At 38.1% G+C, this 13,063-nt stretch overlaps 1 protein-coding gene across 3 annotated transcripts in view; it reads left to right on the top strand.

Annotated features, from left to right (window-relative positions):
• sgk1 (serum/glucocorticoid regulated kinase 1) overlaps positions 1 to 13,063 on the top strand; it is an 82,202-nt gene that overhangs the window by 59,778 nt on the left and 9,361 nt on the right. The window contains exons 1-3 of one of the 3 annotated variants that reach the window (XM_062044691.1): positions 10,136 to 10,303; positions 12,100 to 12,175; positions 12,241 to 12,316. In XM_062044691.1, coding sequence (XP_061900675.1) covers positions 10,276 to 10,303; positions 12,100 to 12,175; positions 12,241 to 12,316 — 180 coding nt within the window. In that variant the 5' untranslated portion in view covers positions 10,136 to 10,275. Of the gene's footprint in view, positions 1 to 10,135; positions 10,304 to 11,857; positions 12,020 to 12,099; positions 12,176 to 12,240; positions 12,317 to 13,063 lie in introns of those variants that run through there. The other 2 variants (XM_062044690.1, XM_062044689.1) reach the window with 2 other exon arrangements.

Here is a 13,063-nt window from a genome sequence, read left to right as displayed (position 1 = left end):
AGGAAAAATTACTAATGATGTTCCATAAATTCTTTTTTAAATTTTTTTCAAAAAGATTCGAATTAGCTAGTTTTTCTCTTCTTTTTCTTGGTTGAATTTTGAATTTTAAAGAGTCGAAATTGAAGATAAACTATGTTTCAAAATTTAATTGTCATTTTTTTTCGTGTTTTCTCCTCTTTTAAACAGTTCAATTAAGTGTAAATATCATTATTTATTAATAATAACATAGAGTTAAAAGTAAATTGAGCAAATTGGCTATTTCTGGCAATTTATTTAAGTGTGTATCAAACTGGTAGCCCTTCGCATTAATCAGTACCAAAGAAGTAGCTCTTGGTTTCAAAAAGGTTGGTGACCCCTGGACTAGACTCTCACAATATTATGTTTGATCCACTATGGACTAGACTCTCACAATATTATGTTAGATCCACTATGGACTGGACTCTCACAATATTATGTTAGATCCACTATGGACTGGACTCTCACACTATTATGTTAGATCCACTATGGACTGGACTCTCACAATATTATGTTAGATCCACTATGAACTGGACTCTCACAATATTATGTTACATCTCCTATAGACTGGACTCTCACACTATTATGTTAGATCCACTATGGACTGGACTCTCACAATATTATATTAGATCCACTATGGACTGGACTCTCACAATATTATATTAGATCCACTATAGACTGGACTCTCACAATATTATGTTAGATCCACTATGGACTGGACTCTCACAATATTATGGGCGGGGGGATCTGCGGTCCCCTCCAAGGTTTCTCATTGTCATCCCATTGGGTTGAGTTTTTTCTTGCCCTGATGTGGGATCTGAGCCGACGATGTCGTTGTGGCTTGTGCAGCCCTTTGAGACACTCGTGATTTAGGGCTATATAAGTAAACTTTGATTGATGATTGATTGATCGATGTACTTAACAAAATAAGGTGAAATAACTGAAAACACGTTTTATATTTTAGTTTCTTTAAAATAGCCACCCTTTGCTCTGATTACTGCTTTGCACACTCTTGGCATTCTCTCGATGAGCTTAAGAGGTAGTCACCTGAAAGGGTTTTCACTACACAGGTGGGCTTGAAGCTCATCACAACAAGGGCAGGTCTTGTCGTGAATTTAGTTTTTGTGCTGCTCTGCGATAATAATTAATAAAAGTGTTTTCAAGACAACTCAAAGGTGTGTTGTCCGCAATACTTTATGTTTTAGTTGACATATTTTACTGTAATTCTAGTCGACTAAAATGTTGAGGAATTTTGTCGACTAAAACTTAATTATTTTAGTGACTAAAACTAAAGTACATTTTCGTCAGAAGACTAAAACTAAATTAAAAACAGCTGTCAAAATGAACACTGGCCAACATACAACAACAAGCCAAAACCATTGACGCATGGTTAGCAAAGGAAGGCTAACTCTTCTGATTATGCTACTAGCAAATGTTCAATCTCTGGAAAATATGATGGAAGAACTTCAACTTCAGCGGCAAGACTTGGGGAGGAGGAAGGGCTTCCCTCGTTAAACAAGCATGGCGCACGGACAGTAAGAGAATTTCAAACTCCTGCTGTGAAATTGTGGAATATCTGACTTTGAAGTTAAGTCAGATAAGTGAAGTTATTGTGAGTGCGGTGTACACCCCTCCGCTAAAGAGGAGAAATACATGACATGAACGATGGGCATGAAAATACATGTCCGGATGCTGCTCTAATTATCTTGAGTGATTTTAACGACTGTAATATGCGGTGATTTCCTTACCAGAAACAACAGAAACTTCACCTGCCGTGTCCATTATCCAGTATTTACTTAACTGTCACACTGCTTGAATGTGTTTGCTAAAAAGTTACTAAATTGATTTGAACTTACTAAACTGTATCATCAACCACAAATTCTGAATCAAATCGAATCATTGTTAAAACGAACCGATACACCCCTAAATAGAAGAGTTTGGATTTTCTACAGTTACATTTTTAACATTTTCAAAAAATATATTAGATTTTTTTCAGGGTATTACATAACAAATCGCCAATTTTTTTCCACAATTTTAAATGTCTTTCACTGCTAATGATAATTTGCTATGTTTTTTCTTTTTCACATTGTATAAGCCAAACATCCTACAAAACCCAAAACCAGTGAAGTTGGCACGTTGTGTAAATCGTAAATAAAAACAGAACACAATGATTTGCAAATCCTTTTCAACTTATATTCAATTGAATAGACTGCAAAGACAAGATATTTAGTTCTAACTGAGAAACTGATTTTTTTTTTTTTTGCAAATAATCATTAACTCAGAATTTAATGGCAGCAATACATTGCAAAAAAGTTGTCACTGGGGCATTTTTACCACTGTGTTACATGGCCTTTCCTTTTAACAACACTCAGTAAACGTTTGGGAACTGACGAGACCAATTTTTTAAGCTTTTCAGGTGGAATTCATTCCCATTCTTGCTTGATGTACAGCTTAAGTTGTTTAACAGTCGTGTTGTGATATTTTACGCTTCATAATGCGCCACACATTTTCAATGGGAGACAGGTCTGGACTACAGGCAGGCCAGTCTAGTACCCGCACTCTTTTACTAAGAAGCCACGCTGTTGTAACACGTGGCTTGGCATTGTCTTGCTGAAATAAGCAGGGGCGTCTATGAAAAAGACATTGCTTGGATGGCAACATATGTTGCTCCAAAACCTGTGTGTACCTTTCAGCATTAATGGTGCCTTCATACATGTGTAACCCCATACAGTATATGTATATTTACACTATAGACAATATATATATATACAGTATATATATATATATATATATATATATATATATATATATATATATATATATATATATATATATATATATATATATATATATATATATATATATATATATATATATATATATATATATATATACAATAAAATTGCTTAAAGGTAGTATTGACAGGAAAAAGTTCAATTTGTGTTATATGATAAAAACAACGCTGTGACATACAGTAACAGCTGGTCCTGACTTGCGACTGAATAGCTGCGCTTATTCAACCTTTGACCTTAGCCAGTTTGACCAATGTGTGTCAGATACCATTCAAATACAATCAAATTCTTGTTTTGCTGGAGACAACTGCAGTTTGAAACTTGTGGGCAGCAGAGCATTGACGAGGAGCCTCAATGGAGGTAGTGAGGACACGCTCTACATCCTAGTGGTCCCTTTGTAGGAGGGACAACAACCCCTCCAGTCAGTAGGACAGACCACCACAATGGTACACATTGTCCTACAACCGACTCTTATGCCTTTGCACTGCAGTTTTTGTCCTGTACTTTTTCGATGAATGTTAACCCGCTGAGGTTTCCCAATCCAGGTTACTGTTTAATTCCCAGGCCTGGTAGGACGCAATGGAAAAATACGTCTCTTTGCGAAGGCGGAACACTGTTTGCACAAGGAGGCGTGCACGCAGGCTGAGTGTGCCTCACATGAGGGCTCCACATTTTACAAATGTCACAATAACATAGATATTATTTTGAATAATTGCTTGATTTAGAGGTGTGTCTGTATATACCAGGGGTACATTGAACCTATGACTCTCGAGCCAGATGTGGCTCTTTTGATGACTGCATCTGGCTCTCAGATAAATCTTAGCTGACATTGCTTAACACGAAAAGTAATGAATAATTCCGCTGGTAATCACCGTGTTAAAAATAACGTTCAAAATATAAAACATTCTCATGCATTTTAATCCATCCATCCGTTTTCTACCGCACCTGTTCAAGAAGTCGCATTAATGGTAAGAAGTATTTTATCTATTATTGGTTAGCTTCAGAATAACAATGTTATTAAACATAATATGAGACCTATTATACTCTAAAAATGTTGGTCTTACTTAAAAATGCACGCATTTAGTTCTATTCAGTGTTAAAAAATATTATATGGTTCTCACGGAAAAATACATTTTAAATATTTGGCTTTCATGGCTCTCTCAGCCAAAAAGTTTCCCGACCCCTGGTAAATACTTTAACACACTCAGGTTTGGCTCCCTATTCTAGGATTTTCAGAGTTATATGCTCAAGTTTGTAGTTTTTATTATGTAGTAGAAACACAGTTAACCCTAATGGCTATAGCTCATTAAAAAACATACGATTATGAAATACTTATTAATAATTTTGCATTAGATTTCTATATTATTACGTCAATACAAATATTTAATACAAGGTGTTTTTAGCAGTTGTAACTTAGACTTAGACTTAGACTAGCGACTGCACGACACCAAGGCCGTGGAACAGAGACACGCGGCAGGCTTACACACACACACATGCATTCACAAAAAATATACGCCACACACACATACCCCACCCCCCATCCAACGCCCTTGACGCGAATCCCTTAAGGGTGATGGACGGCTGGGCAGCGCCTAAAGAGCTGCAGCCTGCCACCATGGCTCCCACTCCCTCCCCTCTGTTGCTAGATATCTCGAGATATATGTTGTGTATATGTGCTTTGCTATGGAGGTTTTTGCCCAGTCTAGACTGGGCCCCCAGTCTAGATTGTATTTTTTTTACTCATCCTTCCCCAGCGTTTACCTTTTTCCCATCTTTTACGGGGGCGCCTTGTGGCGACCCATCAGCGTTCCTGTTCGGTAACCCTGTACACCAGGGGTCCCCAAACTACGGCCCGCGGGCCGGATCCGGCCCCCCAGCATCCAAAATCCGGCCCACGGGAAGTCCCAAGTTAAAAAAAAAAGTGTTTAAATTTGTATTTTTTAATTTTATTTTTTTTCATTTTATTTTATTTTTTCATTTTATCTTTCCTTTCTAATCCATTTTATACCGCTTGTTACTCTCGGTGTGTCCTAGCCGCTCAGGCAAATCATATTGTCTAAAAATTAATTTTCCCATCGATAACGTGACAATGTTAAATGTTGATGAACATCAATGTTAATTGATGTTAAATGAAAAAACGGATTAACTCGCTGGAATATAAAGACAATGTATATATATATATGTATATATATATATATATATATATATATATATATATATATATATATATATATATATATATATATATATATATACAGCCCGGCCCCCGGCCAAATTTTTTTAACCCAATGCGGCCCCCGAGTCAAAAAGTTTGGGCACCCCTGCTGTACACTGTTGGTTTGTCTAATCTTGAATGGGTTTGTGCTGAAAACAAAGTTTCGTTGTACTTGTGCAATGACAATAAGGACCTACCTACCTACAACCTACCGACCATTGGCGTTGTTAGGCCTATTTTAGGGGGGCTCAAGCCCCCCTAAAATATTCTTAAGCCCCCCTAAATAATTTGGTGTTGTATGTTTTTCTTTTTTCTTTTTTCAAATACATGCCGACATATTCATTATAAAGTGGCCGGAATATGAGTTTAAATAAATAATCATATAACCTGTCATTATTTACTCAGTTTCCCCTCACTTCATAGCATAAGGTAGAGAGCCCATTTCACTTGTATATAGAGAAAATGCCCACATCACTCAAAATCCAGTCAGCATTTTCTATGTGACCTTGCTTGCGGTCCTTGGACTTGTTCATATAGAAAATGCCCACATCACTCAAAATCCAGTGCGCATTTTCTCTGCGACCTTGCTTGCGGTCCTTGGACTTGTTCATATAGAAAATGCCCACATCACTCAAAATCCAGTCCGCATTTTCTCTGCGAACTTGCTTGCGGTCCTGCAGGTGTACAAAGCACATTAGCGCACTGCAGAACAAGAACGTGAACGGATGCAAAATGGACATAAGAAACTTTTTCAAGAAAGTAAGTATTCATCACTGCTTGTAGTAGAATGTATAAGCTCCACTTTACACCAAGTCTGTGTTTGACAAAAAGTTACATTCCCGCTCTAAAACAATGCTGCTACTTAGTTAGCTAGTTAGCCTGAAATGCATCATGAAGGTCCTGGTTATTTATAAAGTTAAATGTGCACTCTTTTTTACCATTTGCTATCTTTGGGGTTACTTTCTTCTGGAGCATCAGCTGTGTTATTCACTTTACATATGGAGGAGAACAGGAGCTGAGCTCATTCACGTATGACTATCATCAGTAGATAATAATAATAATCACTCCACAACCCCTATTGACCTGTAGGAGTCAGGGCAGAGGAGCACAGAAAGTGAGAGGGGAGAGGCCTCTACTGTAAAGGTGAGTAGGAGAATAATAATACATATAAATAAATATTAAAACACTTTTTTTTTTAAATGGCTTATCGATAAGCCATTTGTATTATTTATTTCTGGGTGGATCATGTTGAATATTGGTCCTCCTAATTGTCAATCATTCTAGTGATGTTACATAAGGACATATATATATATATTATTTATATAATAGATTGTATTTATAATCTACTTTACATTTGATTCCAAATCTCAAAGTGCTACAGGCCTATTTTGGCGTTGTAATAAATAGATAAATAAAAAATGGCTTATGGATAAGCCATTTGTTTTATTTTATATATATATATATATATATATATATATATATATATATATATATATATATATATATATATATATATATATATATATATATATATATATATATATATATATATATATATATATATATATATATATATATATATATATATATATATATATATAGATAGGCTCCAGTGCCCCCCGCGACCCCGAAGGGAATGAGCGGTAGAAAATGGATGGATGGATATATATATACATATATATATATATATATATATATATATATATATATATATATATATATATATATATATATATATATATATATATATATATATATATATATATATATATATATATATATATATATATATATATGTCCTTACGTAACATCACCAGAATGATTGACAATTAGGAGGACCAATAGTCAACATGATCCACAACCTCCTCCAGTATGCCTTTAAGTCTTTCATATATATATATATATATATATATATATATATATATATATATATATATATATATATATATATATATATATATATATATATATATATATATATATATATATATATATATATATATATATATATATATATATATATATGTCTTAATTGGATTATCCAAAAAAAATAGTGCTCGATACCGTGGTAGAGCGTAATATGTATGTGTGGGAAAAAATCACAAGAAAACAAATGGATTGCGGCTGAACTGGACATCGAGGACAGGGTGGACGCTACAGCCAACAAGGAAGCCTTCATCACATTGAAGGACCACAAACCCAACTTCGCAAATAACCCATCATGCCGACTAATAAACCCAACTAAATCCGAAATAGGAAAAATCAGCAAAATAATCCTGTACAGAATCAACACAAAAATTACGGACAAAACACCACTCAACCAATGGAGAAATACAGCAGCAGTAATCAAATGGTTCAGCAACATCCAAGACAAACGACAGCACAACTTTATCTCCTTCGATGTCGAAGAATTTTACCCTTCCATCACACAAGACCTACTGACCAAAGCACTAGACTTTGCCTCGGACTACGACTCAATCACAGGCAACGAAAGAAACATCATCATCCACGCAAAGAACTCCATACTCTTCCGCAACGGTACACCATGGCAAAAAAAGAACAATTCAACATTCGACGTCACTATGGGGAGTTTTGACGGAGCAGAAACGTGCGAACTTGTTGGGAGTTTCCTCCTCTCCCAGCTCGCTAGCCTCAACCTGAACCTTGGTATTTACCGTGATGACGGACTGGCAGTGTGTCGCGCCTCGCCAAGGAGCAGCGAGAATACCAAGAAGCGTATATGCCAAATCTTCAAAAAGAACGGCCTACGGATCACGATTGAAGCCAACAAGCAAACCGTCAACTTCCTCGACGTCACTTTCAACCTGAGGAATAACAGCTACCAACCATTCACGAAACCCAACACAACACTCCAATACGTGCACCATGACAGCAACCACCCACCCACCACCACGAAAAGAATACCTACCGGTATTAATAAAAGACTATCGATGCTGTCATCTAGCAAAGCTGAATTCGACAAAGCAACCCCCCCGTACCAAAAAGCACTTGATGAAAGCGGATACAACTTCACCCTCACCTACGAACCCATAGCCAGGAAACCAACCAAAAAGGAGCAGAAAACGAAACAACATTATCTGGTACAACCCCCCATACAGCAAAAACGTCTCAACTAATATTGGCCACAAATTCCTCACCCTGATCGACAAACACTTCCCCAAAGGCAACACCCTAAGAAAAGTATTCAACAAGAACAACATTAAATTGAGCTACAGCTGCATGAACAACATACGACAAATCATTTCAAACCACAATAAAGCAATTGAAAAGGAGCCGTCCACCACCAGGCAGAACGACTCCAAAACCGACAAAGGCTGTAACTGCCGCAAGAAACCTGATTGCCCTCTCAACGGGGGGTGCCTACAACCATCAGTCGTTTACCAAGCAAAGGTAACACGCAAGGACATTAACACATCCGACACATATGTAGGATTAACTGAGGGAGCATTCAAAACCAGATGGAACAATCACAAAGCCTCGTTCAGAAGCAAAAGCTTGCGGAACACTACAGAACTCAGTAAACACATTTGGAATCTCAAAGACAATAATGTTGAATATTCAATAACATGGCAAATTCTTGCATCCAGCACACCTTACAACAGTGGTAATAAAGGATGCAACCTATGCTTAAAAGAGAAACTGTTCATTATATACAGTCCAGACTTGTCATCCCTCAACAAGCGCAGCGAAATTGTATCAGCATGCCGTCACAGAAGGAAACACCTCCTAGGTAACACATGAGCCAATCACCACGTCCCTACGCCTGCCTGTACCTACCCGCCCTGTGCCCTATATAAACCATGGTATGTGAATGCTTCCATTAAAATCTCCTGATGATTGAGGAAACCCTCATGAAACAGGCCTGTAGAGATGAAATAGTCTTGTGATTTTTTTCCCACACATACACACACACACATATATATATATATATATATATATATATATATATATATATATATATATATATATATATATATATATATATATATATATATATATATATATGTATGAAAGACTTAAATATACATATAAGAAAAACCCAGACACCATCTTTGTAGTCATTTTTCTCCTGCGTGGACTTCTGTCTTCCTTCACAATAAATGATATAAATGATAAATGGGTTATACTTGTATAGCGCTTTTCTACCTTCAAGGTACTCAAAGCGCTTTGACAATATTTCCACATTCACCCATTCACACACACATTCACACACTGATGGCAGGAGCTGCCATGCAAGGCGCTAACCAGCAGCCATCAAGAGCAAGGGTGAAGTGTCTTGCCCAAGGACACAACGGTCGTGACTAGGATGGTAGAAGGTGGGGATTGAACCCCAGTAACCAGCAACCCTCCGATTGCTGGCACGGCCACTCTACCAACTTCGCCACGCCGCCCTTGAGTGAAGCTGCACGAAACCTTGTGTCTGCAATTGTAAATAATTTAGTTTTTAAGTTTTGTGTTTCTTGTAGAATCTATACAAAGTAATATACATTAGCCTATTGTTAAAATAATGTAAAATGAATAAATACATAAAAAGAAAAAGAAAAAAAATGGTTAAAAGCCATCGTCCCGGGGAGCATTTCATTTCGTCCCGTGCATTTTTTAAAATAATAATAATAACAATGAATAATTTCTAAGTCTTTGTTAGCCGTTTGTGAAGTTGTGTGCTCGTGCGCTACGTTCGCTCGCATCCTGTGCATCTCCTGGGGGCTAAGCCCCCCCTGTCCTTAAAAGCTAGTGACGCCCCTGCTACCGACTTAGACAAACGTTATTGATCCACAAGGGAAATTGTTCCATAAGTGATTAAAAAAAAAAGCAAGAAAAGTTGAGAATAGTGACTATCGTTTTTATGATGAAGTCGGATCACAATTTCTGAGACAATGCTTGTTGTGTTATGAATCATCATCGTATGGCTATATAGATGTGATGGCCATCCATAATGTATTTTAGTGACTGGGGGAAACCCTGCTTTAACCGCGTCCAACGTCGGTACGCCAAACTCTGACTTTCTGTGGCGCGCTTAAACGCACCGTCATGCCTTCGAATGGAAGGAAACAAGAAGGCGGACTGTCTCCGCCTTCCCCTTCAGCGAAAGGGTCTGGAAGGAAGAAAAAAAAATCCCTCAGACGAACTTCTCCTGGCTGAGGAATGCTGTTTAGTGTGATTATTAGCCCTCTGACATTCAGCTCGCCGTCACCCACCAGCCTCGGACATTAAAGCATCCATCTTTCCCATATGAAAGACAAAACTACGGCTTTGACGTGTGAGTACATTGAACGCAACACCGTTTATTTTGACGAGGCTGTCCTGCTTAAGGGGGGAATAGTTCAGCATTTAGCACAAGTGGGATGTACAGTGTCATGTACGGTGTGTCCACGCAATATGTGTGTATAGACAGGATTACATAAGGAGGACACTCTTATCTTGAGGGGGTCTTTCATTCCCCTCACACATCTGTGACCTTATTTGCTCAAATATCATGTTGTGGGTGTGGACTAGGACATAAGTAGTTCTGAAAAGTTTTGCAGCAAAGTTAGTCATTTTTGAATGAACTTTGTCTTGCAATGACAAATTCCTTCATGATGTTATGCTTTTTTATTTCTACCCATTGACAGTTTCATGTGTTGAGCACAACGAGCGTGTGCGTGTCCACTGTAGATTAGCAGGCTTACATAATAATAACCCTGAAGTTGTATGTTTGTTTGTGGTATTGTGATTTGAGCTGTGCCTCAAACTTGCCACTTTCTGCTTCTCCCCCCTGAACTTGAACGAGTATTTCCCTCCCCTCTGTACTTTTCCACGACCAGCCGCTTTTTCCTGGCCTCCGACCCCCCCTCTTGGCGTTATACTCTCCCACTTTTTTTGCGCATTAAAGGCGTCATTCCGGCCCGTTATAAATAAATTGAGGTTTTTTTTCATAAACTAATTTCATATTTTTTTATTTGTTTTCATTTATTCATTTATTTCAGGCAATGACATAAAAAAGAGTACAAGGTAGACAACACGTAATAATATAAATTAATATAATGCAAAAGGTAATGTAATGCTTCATTTTACCATCATGCTTACATAATGCCTTATGTAAGCATGATGGTCCAGTTTTGCCTGAAAGGGAGTGGGAAGAAGATAAGTTATTTTATTCCCACCCCCAGTTCTCCATTCAGTGATTAATATATTGAGTTTCACTGTTACTTTGTTTAAGGATTATAATACAAATGTTGTATCATGGTGGCATTAACAATAATTTGTGTCAACAATGTAGGAATACCCACAATGGTAATAGACAACATAGCAATAATGGTGAAGAAACATTGAGCACTCCATTCATATTTCATGTAGTTCTTGCACAAGTTATAAAAACATACTTAAATTAAAATTTGTATTTTTATTCAGCCAATGCACTGGAATTTCCCGCATTTTCCCCGCATCCTTAAACACCAAAAACGTCCATAAATAATAAGTGAGCACTATTATGTAAGTCACATTTTACATTCCACCTATATGTGTGTTGCTGTGGCCACCATAGAGAGCTAGTGTGACACATCTGGATATAATTAGCGACTTTTTTTCGTCTTGGAAATGTCACTCGGTGGTTGTAATTATTATTAAAAGTCAGATGAAGTTGACAGACTGCGTGTCTTCCTTGCGCAAAAAGTGTGCAAATAATACAAGAAAAAACAACAACAACTTCCGCTCTGTTTTTTGACGCGAGCAACACTGTCGGGGTGCATCGCGCCGCGGCCTCTAATTGGCCAAGAGGAAATCGCTCCGTCCAATCAGGTGAAGGCTTGTCACGCCCACCCGAAAGCCCCGCCCCCCTTAGCTTTGCCCGCCATCATAAAAGGCAAAATCCAAAGGACGGAGTTGTCACTTTTTCTTTTTTGGGGACGACTCCTCGCCGACATGACGATCCAAACAGACATGACACGGCCCGGCATGACTTACTCCAAGTCTAAAGGGCTGGTGGCTTTAGTTTCTGGTACGGAAAAAGGAGCATATTTACCGGAGGTTTCCTCTTCTTTGGACTGCTGTTAAGAAGTCGACTTTTCTGTGTTTCAGCGTTCATGAAACAGAGGAAGATGGGTTTGAACGACTTCATCCAGAGGCTCGCTACTAACTCCTACGCCTGCAAACAGTAAGTCGTTTGTGACTTTGGCAGCACAAATATGTTCTCTTACATATTTGTTCTGCTCCTCTTAGTCCTGAAGTGCAGTCCATCCTCAACCTGAGTCCTCCACAGGATGCTGAGCTGATGGACGCCAACCCTTCTCCTCCTGTGAGTCTGCTTTCATTGTTGACATGTAGCTTACACATGGACATCATGGCTTGTGAGTCTGCTTTCATTGTTGACATGTAGCGTACACATGGACATCATGGTTTGTGAGTCTGCTTTCATTGTTGACATGTAGCGTACACATGGACATCATGGCTTGTGAGTCTGCTTTCATTGTTGACATGTAGCGTACACATGGACATCATGGCTTGTGAGTCTGCTTTCATTGTTGACATGTAGCGTACACATGGACATCATGGTTTGTGAGTCTGCTTTCATTGTTGACATGTAGCGTACACATGGACATCATGGCTTGTGAGTCTGATTTCATTGTTGACATGTAGCGTACACATGGACATCATGGCTTGTGAGTCTGCTTTCATTGTTGACATGTAGCGTACACATGGACATCATGGCTTGTGAGTCTGCTTTCATTGTTGACATGTAGCGTACACATGGACATCATGGTTTGTGAGTCTGCTTTCATTGTTGACATGTAGCGTACACATGGACATCATGGCTTGTGAGTCTGCTTTCATTGTTGACATGTAGCGTACACATGGACATCATGGTTTGTGAGTCTGCTTTCATTGTTGACATGTAGCATACACATGGACATCATGGTTTGTGAGTCTGCTTTCATTGTTGACATGTAGCGTACACATGGACATCATGGCTTGTGAGTCTGCTTTCATTGTTGACATGTAGCGTACACATGGACATCATGGCTTGTGAGTCTGCTTTCATTGT

This window comes from Entelurus aequoreus, linkage group LG04, assembly GCF_033978785.1.
Source record: "Entelurus aequoreus isolate RoL-2023_Sb linkage group LG04, RoL_Eaeq_v1.1, whole genome shotgun sequence".
In the NCBI taxonomy this organism is placed as follows: domain Eukaryota; kingdom Metazoa; phylum Chordata; class Actinopteri; order Syngnathiformes; family Syngnathidae; genus Entelurus; species Entelurus aequoreus.
The sequence above is the reverse complement of the archived record's forward strand: the minus strand, read 5'-3'. Positions and strand labels throughout refer to the sequence as shown.